The 16,021-nt window shown below is 49.0% G+C and overlaps 1 protein-coding gene across 1 annotated transcript in view; it reads right to left on the reverse strand.

Annotated features, from left to right (window-relative positions):
- Positions 1–500: 500 nt before the first annotated feature.
- LOC107118794 (kelch-like protein 20) overlaps positions 501–16,021 on the reverse strand; it is a 37,828-nt gene continuing 22,307 nt past the window's right edge. The window contains exons 3-8 of the mRNA XM_015421164.1: positions 15,776–15,959; positions 9,059–9,202; positions 5,216–5,349; positions 3,918–4,126; positions 2,640–2,746; positions 501–1,476 (exon numbers count right to left, since the gene is read on the reverse strand). Of these exons, the coding sequence (XP_015276650.1) occupies positions 1,374–1,476; positions 2,640–2,746; positions 3,918–4,126; positions 5,216–5,349; positions 9,059–9,202; positions 15,776–15,959 (881 nt within the window). The 3' untranslated portion in view covers positions 501–1,373. The remainder of the gene's footprint in view (positions 1,477–2,639; positions 2,747–3,917; positions 4,127–5,215; positions 5,350–9,058; positions 9,203–15,775; positions 15,960–16,021) is intronic.

Below are 16,021 nucleotides of genomic sequence, written 5' to 3' on the forward strand. Positions count from 1 at the left end.
GCATACAGGTGGGTGGGAAGGGGGAGAAGGGAATGAGGACATATGTAGGATGCCTGGTGGTAGGTAGAAGAGGGGAGCAGGGACCTGGGAAGTCTCTGCCCAGGGCTCCTCAAAACCTAGAACTAGCCCCAGGGCAGATCCCAAAATGACATCCTCTACTTGCAGTCTGAAAAGAAGCAGTTCTAATCACCTGATTGTCCTACATGTGTGAATCCAACTTCATGCACACATGTGGTGCAGAATAAAGTGGTAACATCCCAAGGTGAAACAGTAGACAATCCCATTTCAGATTGCAGGTAAAGGTTTCCCTTGTTCGAAAGTCAGTCGAATCTGACTCTAGGGTTGCGGTGCTCATCTCCGTTTCCAAGCCGAAGAGCCAGCGCTGTCCGAAGACGTTATCGTGGTCATGTGGTCATGACTAGACGTCGAGGCACATGGAATGCTGTTACTTTCCCACTGAAGTGGTACTTATTTATCTACTTGCAATTTCTTGCTTTCGAACTGCTAGGTTGGCGGGAGCTCACTCCGTCATGCAGCACTCAGGTCTCGAACTGCTGAACTACCGATGATAAGCTAGTTTTTCTACTTGCAGGGGAACACTAAAAATGTTACCTTCCACTTGCATGTAACATTCCAGCCTTAGTTGCTCCATTCTACCACCACATTCTGCTGCAGGCGTGAACCCTCTATACACAGATGGCAGGGAATGCTACCAATTCAGACCACTACTGAAGGCTGCCAGTTTAATGCTCCCCATGTTAAGAAGAGACGAAACTCTGCAATTAAAAATCTAGCACATCAGGGATAAAGGTTCAAGCCTTGTCTGCTGCTTGCTGTGCTAGCTTTCTACTTTTAGGGTTTCATCCTGCACCTGCCACCTGAAGTCCTATAGTCCTGTACACCTCTTCATCTCACTGCATATGACCACCACACTATAGGCATGATGCTGCAAACAGGGGATGCCCAATGACGTGGGAGCAGCATTTGTGGGGCTGAAAGGGTGGGTGGAGGAAAGGTGCTTAAGGCTTTCCCTGCTGTGACTCTTTTTCCAGGCTGTTTTTCTCCCAGAGGGGCTCCTTTCTAGTCTAAGCATGGCTGGAAAAGGGGGGAAGGGAAAATTAACAGGTGGGGGGGGTGTCTGTGGGGGAGTCATGCAGTGGGCATTGGGAGGATTAAGTACTTTCCTTTTACCTCCTGCAAAATGGACACTTCTGAACTTCCATTCAGGCAGGAGGGAAATTCTATCGCGCCTTTGCCATGCCACGCCTCTTTCTGGCCGTAGTCCCTGCCCGCCACCAACCCCTCTCTCCTCCTTCTTTCGTTGTTCAGGCCTAACTAACTGTCCCACCAAACCAGAAATCAGAATTGTTTTTCTATCTGCTCCGGACCACTTGGGGAGTTTCCCGATCGCAGGGAGCCGTGTTGATGGCCGTGACGCCTCCGCCGGGGTGACACGTTTGTGTGTTGCCGAAGCGCCTGCAAGAAACAGCAGGAAAACACGTGGATTTGGGAGTTCCAGATCACCACCTGGACTCACTTTCAACCTAGAAACATAATTTAGCTTTTATTTCCAGATTTTTGCACATGTGCAACGCACTGCGCACTTTACCATTCCTTTGTGCCTCTCTCCCTCCTCGTTGCTGAGGTGCATGTATGCATGCATTGATAAAAACTTTGCCAAAAAGCAGTCTTGAAGTGATTCATATGTACAGTTGTATTACAGTCCTCTCTCAGTGGTATCTAATCAAGGTGCAGGAACACAGATGCATGTCAATGGAGCCCCAACCCCAACACACAAAAATCTTGATGTGTTATCTTGCATATGATCATATCAAGATTGATTTTTGGTAGTGTTTTACCAACAAGTAAGTATGATCGTGTAAAAAGGGAGGGGGAGACACGAAGCAAATTGAGAGAAAGAACTAAGTGCTCCAGCAAATCGCAGATTTGATTGATTTGATTTATATCCCGCACTCCCTGCCGAGGTGGACTCAGGGCAGCTTAGAAGCAATTCAAAAATACAGTTAGATACAGTAAAATACAATAAAACCTAGTATAAACTTATAACTTACATTAAGATAACAATCAATTAAAAACAAATACATAAAAACGCTGGAACACACCCAAGCAACAAGCGGAGCAGTTCTTATAAATACAGTTTAGGTGACTGTTAGATGTTCCATATATCGCACTCGTACAGTTCTTGTTTATTATGCGGTGAGCACAGGTCAGGATTTCGATGGTAGGACCCAGGTTACAGGCTAGAAAGCCAGATGATGTAGTTCTTTCCAAGCAGCCTAACCTAAAACACTGAATCACGTGTGAACAGACTGCTCAATCGCTTTCCAGAATTAGAATTACCCTCTTGGAGGAGGAACCTCTTGGGATTTGCATGAGTGGCTGATCGGAGCTTGCCATCTTCTAATCAGCAAAGACTCATGCAGAGACGGGGGTGGGGGGTGGGGGGTGGGATAGGCTCTTCTTGGGATGGATTATCCTTAACTCTCTAAAAAAAAGTAAACCTCCACTTTTGCTCCAGAAGGAGTAAAATGGATTGCTGCTCTCAGAACTTTGGAAATTTCAGTAGACATTCATCGAGGAAGTTAAGAAGGAACTGAAGCCTCAAAACACCAATCTACCTCCACTTGTTCATCTCCACGTCAAATGCCTCTACTGTGGTCACGTGGACGGTGCCATCATATCCCCCAATGGCTAGGAGGTAGCCATTCGCAGCAGCAAGGCTCACCTGCATAAAGGAAGAAATGCCGTTATTTTCAGGTTTTCAGCAAAGAATTAAGGCCGAGGTCAACACTCCATGGAAAACCCTGTTTACGCAAATGTTAATGAGGAATCCAATTACCAGGTTCATCGACAGTATTGGCCATATATGGAGATATGCCAGGGGTCATTTTGTAGGAAAAGAGGTGCAGGAGCTCATTAGCATAACTTATTTGCATATGCCACACCCCCTGACATCACCGGAAGTGTGTCAGAAGGCTCCACTGGACTTTTGGGATATAGAATGCCCCTCTTTCAGAAAAGCAAGCTAAAAGGGAGGTTTCTACCCATTTGTATTGAACAGGAGCACACAGCTTTCCTTGTAGAATGAGATGAACCCACCAAGGCCATCACCGCACCAAAGGCAACATTCAGTTGATATTTGTGTCTGCACATCTTTTAAACTTGCGTCTTCCACCATGCTGATAGGACCTGAACTTATTTTTGGAAGCCAATTTGAAACAGCTATATGTTTACTCCCCCCCCCCTTCTCAATCACAGCTGGAAAGATGAAGAGGGCCTTGACTTTCAGCAAGCAGCGGAAGCTTTGGTTACCGTAACAGTTAAATGGTTTCCTGCTTTTCAGTCCACTTCCCTTTGAAATCCTGGAAAGTGGGCACTACTGCCTCTATATTGACACAGAGACTCAAAAAAATTATGGTGGAAATTATAAATATAGATCAAGCGGGATTTCTTCCCAAAAGACAAATGAAAAATAATTTGAGAATTCTGATGAATGTTTTAGAATATTATGAAGTTCATTGTGAAAAACAGTTGGCTGTAATATTTTTGGACGCAGAGAAAGCGTTTGATAATGTTAATTGGACTTTTATGACAGAAGTACTTCAGATGCTAGAGATGGGAGAAAACTTTACCAATATGATACATTCAATATACAAAGAGCAAAAGGCAAAAGTGATTGTAAATGGAGAACTATCGAGTTATATTGAAATACAGAAAGGCACAAGGCAAGGATGCCCATTATCTCGAAAGTGGGCACTACTGATATCCCCTAATGTGCAAAACATGAGGACTGGGCCCTGCTAAAGTAATGGACAGTTCTTCAGAAAAGGGCCACCTGCCGGTTTTACGAACCATCACTCTCCTTGAGTTCCCATAACACAGCTGTGGTCCGATACCTTACTCCTCTTGGACTTCATTGGCATTACAGCAGACCATTCGTTGGCAACAGGATCAAACCGCTCAACACTGCGCAGTTCGGTGAGGTCATCCCGCCCGCCAACAGCATAGATCTTCCCTTGGAAGGTTGCGCATCCGAGGTACTCTCTACAGGTCCTCATGGGAGAGCAAGGGGTCCACCTGTCTTCTGCCGGATTGTAACGCTCCACTATGACAAAACACAAAGTGCCCCCTTTCTCAGTCGCTGGTTCTATCATACACGGACAGGTGTCAATGGGAACTGAAAACAGCAGTTCAGGAATTCAGGGGGCTTTAGGATTAGCCAGCCTGTGTGCTTGCTCCGGCACTGCTAGAGTGCCTCATCAATCTTTGTATTTGTAAATACATGGATTATTACTAGGTTGCATATATGTCGCGATGCTCCCTCTAAGCTGTGGAGTCTCACAAGAGCAGAAATTCTACTTTGTGAGCACCTGGCATTAAAGTTTTGAGCGAGCAATTTGGCCGCTGCATAAATTAGTTGGAGCCATCTGGAGCCATCCTTCCTGAGCTAAGACAAAAAGGTGTGAGCTGGAGGCTAAAAAACTGTGAGCTGGCTCACACTAACTCAGCTTAGAGGGGACACTGGTCACTAGTACATTCTCCCCTCCCCCAAGACGAACCTCAGCAAGGCCATCCTGGGCTTGCCATTACAAGGTTGGTGGTTAGGGCATGGGCTTACTGTGGGTGCTAGGTTTGATCTGGGCAAGCTTTATGGGAGTGCAGAGCAAGAGAAGGGATCTATACCTTCAGGGGAGGAGCTATGCTTCAATGATAAAAGATACTGTGGGTATGCTTCCCACTTAACTTCCTGGGTGGGAATAACCTGCCCCCAGCCTCAATTTCCTGCCCCTGAGGAACTGAGGAAGGGGGAAAATATCCACTACATAATGATGCTATAGGAATTTCCCCTACGCTGTAGGAGTTTTTCCTACTCCCTATGGTAAAGGTCACAGAGACTAGGGGGAGGCAGCCTAGAGCATCACCCAGAAGTGACATCACATCCTCCCCAAACTCCACCCTCCCTAGGCACTGCCTCCCATATCTCCCTGCATTTGCCAAGGCAGTGATGGTAACACTAGTTGTGGAATTAAATAGGCTTTAACCTGATCGGGCAAGGCTATTTTGGGGGGAAGTGGAATGCAAGACAGCACGTCACTCTATTTATTAATTTAGCACTGAAAATTCAAGAGCAAAATTCCTTTTTTTCCAAACTTCCTCTGACGAAATCAGATCTGCCACCAGCCTTTCCCATTACCTGAATATAATGGGGAACATCCATCGGACCCCCCAACGGCATACAGGTAACCATCGAGCACAGCCAAGCCTAGGCCCCTCCGGCGGCGATTCATGGATGCCACCCTGCACCACCTGTTTAGCTCAGGGTCGTACCTAAAAAGCACATGCACCATGATGAGAATGCATGAACATGCTTAGACGGCAGGATCAGGGAAGCAAAGGTGGTGGTGAGGGTCAATGCAACTCTAAACTAGACCCCTTCTACTCCCCCCAAACCCCGCCCCAGATCTCAAGCAGTCAACAGTCAGTGGCAGTTACTCATTGATGAAAGAAAAGAGCTACAACCAGGCTCAACGTGACTTTCTAGAGTGGGAGCATCCACAGTCCACCCTGCAGACGACCACCGGCCTGTGGACCCATTTCACCCAGCACTTGAAGAAGTGCAGCTGATCTTGCTTCAGGGCCGTGTGTCTGTGGTGCTACCAGACCAGCCTCTTGGGCAGCTCTCACCTTGCCTCTTAAGCAGGGCTTTGTAAAACAGGGCAGAGCCCGCCCTTGCCCAGCCCAAGAGATTCCTTCAAGGAAGTCCTTGTACCATAGAGGTTTGATTCTCCCGTTCTAGTCTCCTCTGAAAATCAGAAAGACTTTGAGGAGCAAAGGGGCAGAGAAGATCGTTGTTATGGGATGCCAGCCTCCAGGTGGGACCTGGGGATCCCCCAGAATCACAGCTTATCTCCAGACTACAGAGATCAGCTCCCCTGGAGAAAATGGCTGCTCTGGAGGGTGAACTGTATGGCATTGTACCCCACTGAGATTTGTGTCTTCCCCAGGCTCCACCCCCAAATCTCCAGGAGTTTCCCAACCTGGACTTACCAAATCAATGTTTCAGCAGCAGGTGCCTGCACAGTATTGGTTTTCTTCTCTTTCACTCCTCTTACTCAGTATAATTTTTAAATTACTCCTCCCTCCTTCCTGCATCTGAGCTTCCTCGGTGTGGTTGGCTCCACCTCCCACAGCAGCCATTTTGTACAGTCCAGTTTTATCATTACAATCCAAGATCAGACAGTAAGCCATGTTGTAGCTGTGCCCACCACCCTGTGTTAGAATTCCAAATGTAACCACAGACTCAGAAAGGTGGGGATTAAGAACTCAGGGGGTGCGTTCAGACGCGCCGTTTTAGCCAGCATAAACTGTACCGGTTGGAACCGGTGCAGTTTATGCCGGCTGAAACGCGATCACACTCACCTCCTGTCTGCTGATCCCATCACTGTATGCCTGTCCACACACAGCGGGCATCGGCGGTTTTTTTTGGGGGGGGGGGGGTTAAAACTCAGTTTCAGCATGCGCATAGGCAGCCATCCATAGAATGGCTATCTTCATGCATGCGCAAAAAACCCTGTCTTACATTTAAACTTTAAAGGTAAGGACTTACCTTTAAAGTTTAAAGAGCAAAGTAGCCTCCCTGAGGTCCCGGACGCCTCTGAAACGCTAAACTAAGGCCCTTTTCTTTTCTTTTTAAACAAACGCCAGGGCGAAGCTTCGCCCAAACGCATATCAACGACCTTTAAAAAAAAATGGTCGGCGAAAATCGGAAGCCTCAGGCTTCCGAACGGAAGTGGCTCTGCAACTGTGGAGAGCGATCAGACGGGGGTTAAGCGATTACAACCGTTGTACTCAGGATACCCAGGATACCACCACTTGGGGACCTAGTGGCAGAGTACAACGATTTAAAGGGCTTTGCAACGGTTAGGGAAAAAGGCAGATGTTCTACGTGTGAACGCCGGAAAGTACACCGATTGCAACCGGCACCTATACCGTTGCAAACGCCGTGTCTGAACGCACCCAGGGTGTCAGGAAACATAAGATGCTGTGAAAAGACAAAGTCAGAGGTTTGATTTGCACGACAGAAATGGATTTTTCGGGTCGAAAGAGCAAGGATTGAAAATTTGAAATTTCTCCTCCCCCCACAGTCCGGCCAGGTTGGCCTGTCCTGGATGGAAGCCTACAGCGAAAACATCTTGCACTTTCTGCAGCTGTGGAGGGTGGAAGTATCCCTTAACGTGCCGCAGTTTTAAGCTGGGCAGCAAAATGAATGGGGAAGACTTATTCCTGTCGACGCTCCGCTCATCTTGTACCTCAGTCAGTAGCCTTGTCTTCAGCAACTCTCGTCTGTTTGCAAGCCTTTTCAGGGCTCCGTAACGACAACTCCAGCCTTTCCCCCCCTCCCTCTTTGATTTATATCATCCTATCCAGAGCTTGCCCTTCTGCCTTCCAATTTCCTTTCAGTTATATCAGAGACTGGTACCCCGCCGCCCATTTCTTAGAATGTGCCCTTACGCTTGATTGCCTCTTCTTCACGCTCTCGTCAATCCCCATCTCTCTCCAACATTCATGCATACCTTTTCTTCTCTCACAATTTCTCGGCAAGTCCTTCACCAAGCACTGCATTTCAAGCTCACCTCTGGCTTTCTATCTTTCATTCTGAACCTATGAAGCCTTGCGCAGTTCACATCCGTACAGAGCTGCTGTACATGTGTGTTCTGTAAGCATCTCTTACAGAAAGTAAACATTCCTTTTGTAAGCAAAAAGAACAAAGTCGGGCTGCCATCAAAACGGTGCCGAACAGCAGACGCCATCTCGGAAGAGGCATTCCCTGTTGCGACAGAGAAGAGCGGAATGCCTCTTCTCTGCTGTGAGAAGAAGCTTTCCGTCCCATGTATGAGAGATGAGAGGTTGTCCACAATGCTACTGACAGGTGTAAGTGTGAGAGAATGGAACGTCTCTGTGCAGATGGGTATTGGAAAAGCCAGGGCTATTTTTGGGCAGGAACGCAAAGGAACGGAGTTCCGGCTGGCTTCCAAGTTGGCCACGCCTAGCAGGAACTCATTAGCATAATAGGCCACACCCAACAGCAGAAACTCATTAGTATTGGCTACATTAAGGGTGTGTGGCCTAACATGCAAAGGAGTTCCTGCTACAATAAAGCCCTGGGTTTTGACAACAAACAAGGTAAGCAGAATAAGAAGCAAAAGGTGGGTGTGGCTGGATGAGCACACTTCTGGTAACATGGGGGTGCGGCCTAATGTGCTAATGAGCTGTGCTGTCAGGGGTGTGGCCTAATATGCTAATGAGGTTCTGCTGTTGGGTGTGGCCTATTATGCTAATGAGTTCCTGCTGGGCTTTATCTACAAAAAGAGCCCTGGGAAAAGCCACTCTGATGAGAAGAAGAGAACAAGGATGTCTAAGATATCCCCTGCCAGCTTCAGGTGGTGTAAAAGCACTTTCCCAAAATGCTGCCCAGTCAGGGGCCTCTGTTTAGAAATTGATCAAAAGAGATTTGATTGATTAAGTAAACGTTGGAGCCTTAGCCACATCCAGGACTGTGGGCTGCCATCGGTCATTTTTTAAAAAATTAAAAATCTTTATTGAACTTTTATTTAAAAACCCCTTAAAAACTGCTCCTGGGAGCTTGCAAAACATTCAAATGAGCAGGGGTAAAAGCTGAAATGATAAAAGCAGCAGAATGAAATTGCTATACCAAGGCAGAAGTAAAAGCATCAGAGCAATAGAACTGAAAACAATAGAGACAGAAACAGCAAATACAAGCTTAAGACAGATAACCAATTGTCTGGGCAGGCAGAAAGGTTTCCCCCCCCTGGTGTGCAAAGCTTTAACAAGCTAAGTGCCAGGCGAGCCATTCTAGGAAGGGCGTTCTTCAGCTGAGGAGCCACCACTGAAGGTGTCCTGTCAAGTGCACGAAAAACCTCTGCTAAACAATGCCACAGGTTGGCCCCTTTGTTCTGTAGCCCCCCCCCCCCCCCCCAACCCACCACCACAGAGTTATCCATGGGATGCAGCCTACCTCTCCACGGTGCTAAGACACAACAGCCCATCATAGCCGCCCACACAGTACAGGTAGCCTCCCAGCTCAGCAACAGCCACATCCCGCTTGGCTTCACTGATCGGGGCCACATCCCGCTTCCACGAGTTGGTTTCAGGCTCGTACCTTCAGCATGGGGGGGGGGGTAGAGAAAGGAAAATGCAAACGTCTGTCATTAGAAGCTGCTGATGCGGGCAAGCACCTCTCACACGCCATGTAAGGAGGAAAGATTGCTGCGGAGTAAAGAATGGCTGTAAGGAAGCTGACCTCGAAACCCAAAATAAGACCCCAGCCAACCTCTTGGCTTGCCTCTCTGGGTGGTGGGACTAGTCTTTCAGCAAAACGATCCCTCTTGGAAGGGCGACAGGCTTGCCGAGAAGCAACAGCAGAGCTGGAAATACGACATGACACAATTCTGACACATGCCCGCTCTCTCAATTATACATATATTTAGACACAGAATTTCAGCCCTGAAATGAAACACTTGTGGAATGCGCCGGGGACTTTGAGCCATCTTTTAGCAAGCGATATAGCAGTAATTGGGTTGTCAAAGCTATCGGTCAGAAGTAGCGGCAATAACTTGTTTGCTAAAGGAACCCAGGGGAGGCCGAGGGCCTCGAACAAAGAGCAGTTGGAACCCAATCGATACAGACAGTGCAGCAAAACACTCTTCTGATTGGGGGCAGCCAGAGAGCCATTTCTATGAGGATCCTTCGCAATGGGGTCAAAAACGGGAGTGTGCCTCAGCGTTAGACGGAATAGGGAGGCAAATTAGGTTTCTTCTCTGGAGCAGGCAAGTTGTGGCACAGTGGCAGAGTGCCTGCTTGGCACAGAATCATAAAATCACAGAGTCGAAAGGGGCCATACAAGCCATCTAGTCTAACACCCCCACCCCTGCTCAATGCAGGATAATCCTAGAGCATCCCTGACAAGGGTTTGTCCAACCGCTGCTTAAAGACTGCCAGTGAGGGGGAGCTCACCACCTCCCTAAGCAGCTGATTCCACTGTTGCACAACTCTTGCTGTAAAAACGTTTTGCCTAATATCCAGCCGGTGCCTTCCCGAAAGACACAGGTTACCAAAAGACACAGGATGATTCCCTGGGGCTTCCAGCAAGAAAGGTCTTGGGTAGTGGGAAAGCCCGTCCCTTACCTAAGACCCTGAGGAGCTGTTGCCAGTCTGTGAAAGTGGACAAAGACTGACCAGCGACCCAACACAACAAGCCAATTTTATGAAACCATATTCTGCTGCTAGTCTGACTGATGGACACAAGGCCAGGTCTGACTTATGCTGGACATATTCCCCTGCTTCAGCCGATTCCAATGTGTGCACTAGGGATGGACAAAAAAAAAGAAAAAAAGATTCGGCCCATTTGGATTCAGCCAAATCGGGCCGAATATGATTCGGTCAGCCGAATGACCCCCGAATGCCACTTTCAGCAATGCAAGACGATTGGGGTGGCATTCAGCCAGCCAAATCACATTTGGCTCAATTATAGGTATAATAATTCCCCCCCTTGAGGGGGTTTCCTATCACTGAATTTGCCTTCCCTTCAATGAAAGAAACATGCTGCCTCTGCGATGTGACTCAAGTTTTAAATTTTAACACACACACCCAGTTGCGCCGGTGAAGGGGGCCCGCTGCCCCCCAAACTAGCCCTCCCTGCCTTCCCGGGCCCACCCGCCGAAGCTGGCAAGCCTTATTGGAGGGCAAGGAGCATAGCCTTCAAATGACAAAATGCTCTTACAAACCTCCAACATGCAACTGAATACAAGGGGAATAAACCTGTTCAACCTTTATGCAGCCAGCTGGGTGACCTTGGGTCAGTCACAGTTCTCTCAGAGCTGTTCTCTCAAGAGCTCTCTCAGCCCCACCTACCTCACAGAGTGTTCGATGGGAGGAGAGGAGGGGAAAGTGATGGTAAGCAACTCTGAGTGAAGGGCAGGGAAAAAAGTCAATTCCTCTTCTTCTGCCTCTGCATCCCAAGCCCTGGTAATACTTTGGAAGTCTCCCTTTCCAATTACTTGCCAGGGTCAGCCCTGCTTAGCTTCCAAGGTCAGACAAGATTGTGCTTGCCTGATGCTGATCTGTCTATTGATCTGTCAAAGGCAACAATGTCTATCAACTCTGGCCAGCAGCAGCTCTCCAGGGTCTCAGGCAGAGGTCTTTCATCACCTACTCCTTTCACCTGGAGATGCTGGGGATTAAACCTGGGATCTTCTGTAGCAAAGCAGATGCACTGCCACTGAACCACAGCCCCTCCCCCTACATAATTATTGTGAGCATTTTCATCCCATCTGTTGTGGCAGCAGCCCCACAGCCTCGGACTCCGCGCTGAGCCTGGCAGTGCAACCCAGGGTGAGCCCAGGGGCTGCGCCAGGCCTCGCAGCAGCTGCCAAACATCTCAGGGCTCCACACTGGACCTGGTGGCAGCTGCCAGAGATCCCGGGGGCCACACTGGGCTCAGCAGGGGGGGGAGATGGGATCCCCCCCCCGGGAGACTCGACGGCCCCCACTTGTAACTAAGGGCTCCTTAGTTCTTTGCCCTATCTCATGACTCAGAGGTAGAATTAAGCAAAATTTGAATATGCTGAATACGGCCGCGGTGGCTCAGAGGTTAAGACGCTGAGCTGCAGACTGGAAGGTTACTAGCTTGGCAGTTCGAGACCCGGGTGCTGCATGACGGAGTGAGCTCCCCTCTCTGGCCCCAGCTCCTGCCAACCTAGCAGTTTGAAAGCAAGAAATTGCAAGTAGATAAATAGGTACCACTTTAGTGGGAAGGTAACAGTGTTCCGTGCGCCTCGGCGTCTAGCCATTCCTGCCACATGATGACCATGGAAACATCTTCAGACAGTGCTGGCTATTCGGCTTGGAAATGGAGATGAGCACCGCCCCCTAGAGTTGGATTTGACTGGCTTTGAGCAAGGGAACCCTTTACCTTAGAATATGCAGATGACAAAATATGCATAAAGCAGTCTTGGTTCTGCAGCGGAAGATTTAGCAGACACCCCCACTAGTGGGGACAGAAATGTTCAGTGGGGGGCATAACTTGGCCTCATGTCTTTAGTGAGACTCTGGATTCACACGGATGGTGTTGATACTGATATTTTGGGTCTTCACTGCCTGCTGCCAGCAGCTCAGCTTTCTCCCCCAGGGTATTACCTGGTTACCCACACGGCGGCTTGCGGTATGCCACTAACCAAGTGCGAAGCCAATTTTCGGTGTTGTCAGGAGATCGTTTGCCGCAGCAAGCCTCAGGGGAAGAAAAAGGAGCGCCCTTCAGGAGCTGACATATTTTAAGGAACATAGTGAGAAGGTCTCATCCCATCCCTATTACTGGTGCGAGCACAAAGATGTTCCGGGAAGGAGAATGGAAGGACTCCAATTAGGGGTGACCCAAGATCTTGTCTTTCTGAATTTTTGCTGATTCTTTCCTGTCAAACCATTTCAGCTCTCTGCTTTCTGATGTGGTCAACAACAGTGGCAGGCAGAGAAGAGCCCTTGGCGGTCTCTAATAGTTGGAGGCCAGTGACCCTTGCTGGGAAAATCAGGGTGTTACAAGCATGTCTCTAACTTTAACTGTGAAATTAAAGAGGTTGTGTAGAGCCGTTCCTCTACTATCATCTAGGGACGCCCGCCTCCAGGTGGGACCTGGGGATCCCCGGAATTACAGCTCATCTCCAGACTTGAGAGATCATTTCCCTTGGAGGAAATGGATGCTTCGGAGGGTGGACTCTATGGCATTGTGCCCCACTTGAGGTCCCTCCAAATCTCCAGGAGTTTCCTAACCTGGAGCTGGCAACCCTCCCCCCTCCCCAGTGGCCAGGGGAAACCTGGCAACCCTAATGACCACCACTCAATCCAGTCCCCAAAAGAAGATGGTCTCTTCACTTGCCTCCTGATGCTAAAAGGGATGGAGCGAAAGGTACCTCCTGAGGAAGGGACTTCCAACATATCTCGGTGCCACTACAGACAAGGCCCCGTCTCATATAACTCCCCACCAGACTTCTAATGATTGTGGAGCCCTCCCCATAAGGAGCAGAATTTGAGGGTCACCCGATGAAACCGATAGTCTATAAATTCAGGGCAAAGGGAAGCACTTCACCCAAAGCAGCATTAACCTGAGGGATTCATTGCCATTAGATTTTATGGCTTTAAAGAGGATCTGACAAATCCATGGAGGAGAGATCCATCGACGGATGTGAGGAGCCCTGGTGGATAAATGAAACCTCTGTGTCCAGAGGCAGCCTAGCCAAAACCAGCTGCTGATGAACGAACAGAGAAGAACTCTCCCTGAGGGCTCCCCACGGGCATTCGTGCCCGGAGCCAATCCCCAGTCCCGACTCAGCCCAGCCCCAGCTGCCAGAGCTGTGGACAGCCATGGCCCAGACTCCCCCATGCGAGGAAAGCCGGGGGAGAGAGGTGGCTGGGAGCCAGGCACATCACTCTGAAACAGCGGAGGATAAGGCGGGAAGTAGGGTTGGGAAATAACAAATTTGGAGGGTGGAGCCTAAGGAGAGCGGGATTTGGGGAGGGGAGGGACCTCAGCAGGGTATAATACCTCGGGGTTGCTGAGTCCTTACCTGGAGCTGGCAGGGGGTGGGAGGGGGCACTCCGCGAGTGGATGGGCAGGGCGACCTTGCCACATGTGACATCATCATGCCAGGGATGTCACACAGTGATGCTCTGGTATTTTGGTTGCCATAGAGTTTTGACCAAACTACCAGAGCATCAGTGCGCGACATCCCCAGCCATGATGGCTTCACCTCTGTGATGGGGCCAGCGAATCCTATAAAAGGGAAGACTAATATGGATCTTAGTGGGTATGCTGTGATTTAGTTAACTGTTCATAATCTTGGTTTTATGGATTTATAATATTTTAGACTGTATTTTATTTTTATTTTATTTTTATAATTCTCTATGTTTTATTGTGTGCTTCTCTGCTCGTGTTTTGTAATGGCCTATGGCTAAATACAATAAAACCTTTCTCACTTGTTCCTGACCTGTACATCTCCATTTGAAAGTATCCAAAGAGCCTGTACGCATACAGAAAAAGCATGGTTTGCTGTTATGCTGAAGGAGGTGTGTACAGGAATCATCCATCGACCTTTATTGGCACAACTGGGAAGGCAGGCACCACAGGTGGCTAGAGAGGAAGCAACAGACTGAGCTCAGGCCATGGAGGGAGACGGAGGGTGGAGAGCCAGCCGGGGGAAGAAGGAGGCCCTGGGTGCTCTAACCCCCTCTCTCCTTCCCAATTCTAAGGCCAGTAGGCCTGTTGCCCGTTTTGGCGGTGGGACAGCGGATGGCAGGGAAACTGTCTTGGGAGTGGGGGAAGCCTCACAATTAGATAGGGGTCATGACGTTCCTCTAGATGAAGCCTTGATCCAACCTAACAAGGCGGGGGGAGGTCTTCCTATTCCTTTTTAGTATTTTTATCTATCCCACACTTTCGTGACGTCTGCTTCCACCAAGGTATCCATGGGAGCATGGGGATTTCCCCCTCTTCCTTCCACAGCCACCTACGAAATAGGCTGCGCTGGCCCAAGGTTACCCAGTGACATTGGTGCCCAAGCAGGGACCGGAAGATCCCATGTTGTCCCCCTAGCCCAAGTGCCAACAACCCTCTTTACTACACCACCCCGAGACACTGAAAAGGAAGGGAGAAACTACACCCAACTCGCTGCATTGCTCACGCGGCAAACATCTGAGCCCTTCATCAAGGCAGATATTTATGTCCCCAACTCCCTCTGCTTCTGGAAACTCGAACCTATTGCTGTCATCTTGCTATGCGCATAGGTATTTTACAGACCTTCGACAACCACTTCAGTCTCTTCTCGGATGTCTGATTGAGCAGCTTGGGGGGGAGGGATGATTCAGAACTGCCAGATTCTAAGAACTCAGCACTTAAAGGATGGGGCTGGTGTTTCGAAAGACCCCTCCCAGCTGAGAGAGACAGACTACTCACCCCGGTCTTCTCCCATGGCTTCATCCTCAATTAATGGGGAGGCATTGCCTGTTATCGCCTAACTTTCCACGGCCATGACTTTTCCTTCCGGTTTTCATCTCAATCCATAGCTGCAGGTGCTTTTTTAAAAAATTAGCACAACTGGCTGGAAGTTAATTTGGACACTGAAGGCTGATGGCTATTACCTAGCAGTCACACTCCACCTGCTTAGATTGCAGAGGCTGAAGAGTTTGAACATAGTCAGTGGAGCAGATAGAAGCTGGGGCAGTGGGAGGGTTTTTCCTTGCCAGCCGGTTGCAAAGACCCATAGCAGTCCATGAGGACAGGCAAGTAATCTTTTTGCAGTACTGAGATTCCTTAAAGGGAACATCCAAGCAGTGAGGGCCAGTTTGGTGTAGTGATTAGGAGCCTGGACTCTAATCTGGGAGAACCAGGTTTGATTCCCCACTTCTCCACATGCAGCCAGCTGGGTGACCTTGGGCCAGTCACAGTTCTCTCAAAGCTATTCTCTCAAGAGCAGTTCTCTCAAGAGCTCTCTCACCCCACCTACCTCACAGGGTGCCTGTTGTGGGGAGAGGAGGGGAAGGAGATTGTAAGCCGCTCTGAGACTCCGAGTGAAGGGTGGGGTATAAATTCAATCTCTTCCTCCCCTTCCTCCATTTCCACCTTGAGTCTCAGCAAGAAAGGCAGATTGCAAGTGAGGCAAACAAATAATTCCCAATGCAGAATTACCTTGGAACACTGCTAAAGCACACCACACCGTCGTAGCCGCCCACCACGTAGATGGAGCCATTCAGGGAAGCCACTCCGCCACTACTCCGATGCCTCGAGATGGATCCAAGCACTTTCCATTCGTGGTCCAGGGGATTGTAACACTCCACACCACTGACGTTGCTGCCATGGCTCAGCCCCCCAACTGCAAAACAGGAGGGGGGGGAGAGACCAGATCAATGAAATCCAACAACAGTCAGAACATTC

The sequence above is a fragment of the Gekko japonicus genome, unplaced genomic scaffold (genome assembly GCF_001447785.1).
Source record: "Gekko japonicus isolate JY-2015 unplaced genomic scaffold, Gekko_japonicus_V1.1 scaffold40, whole genome shotgun sequence".
NCBI lineage: Eukaryota > Metazoa > Chordata > Lepidosauria > Squamata > Gekkonidae > Gekko > Gekko japonicus.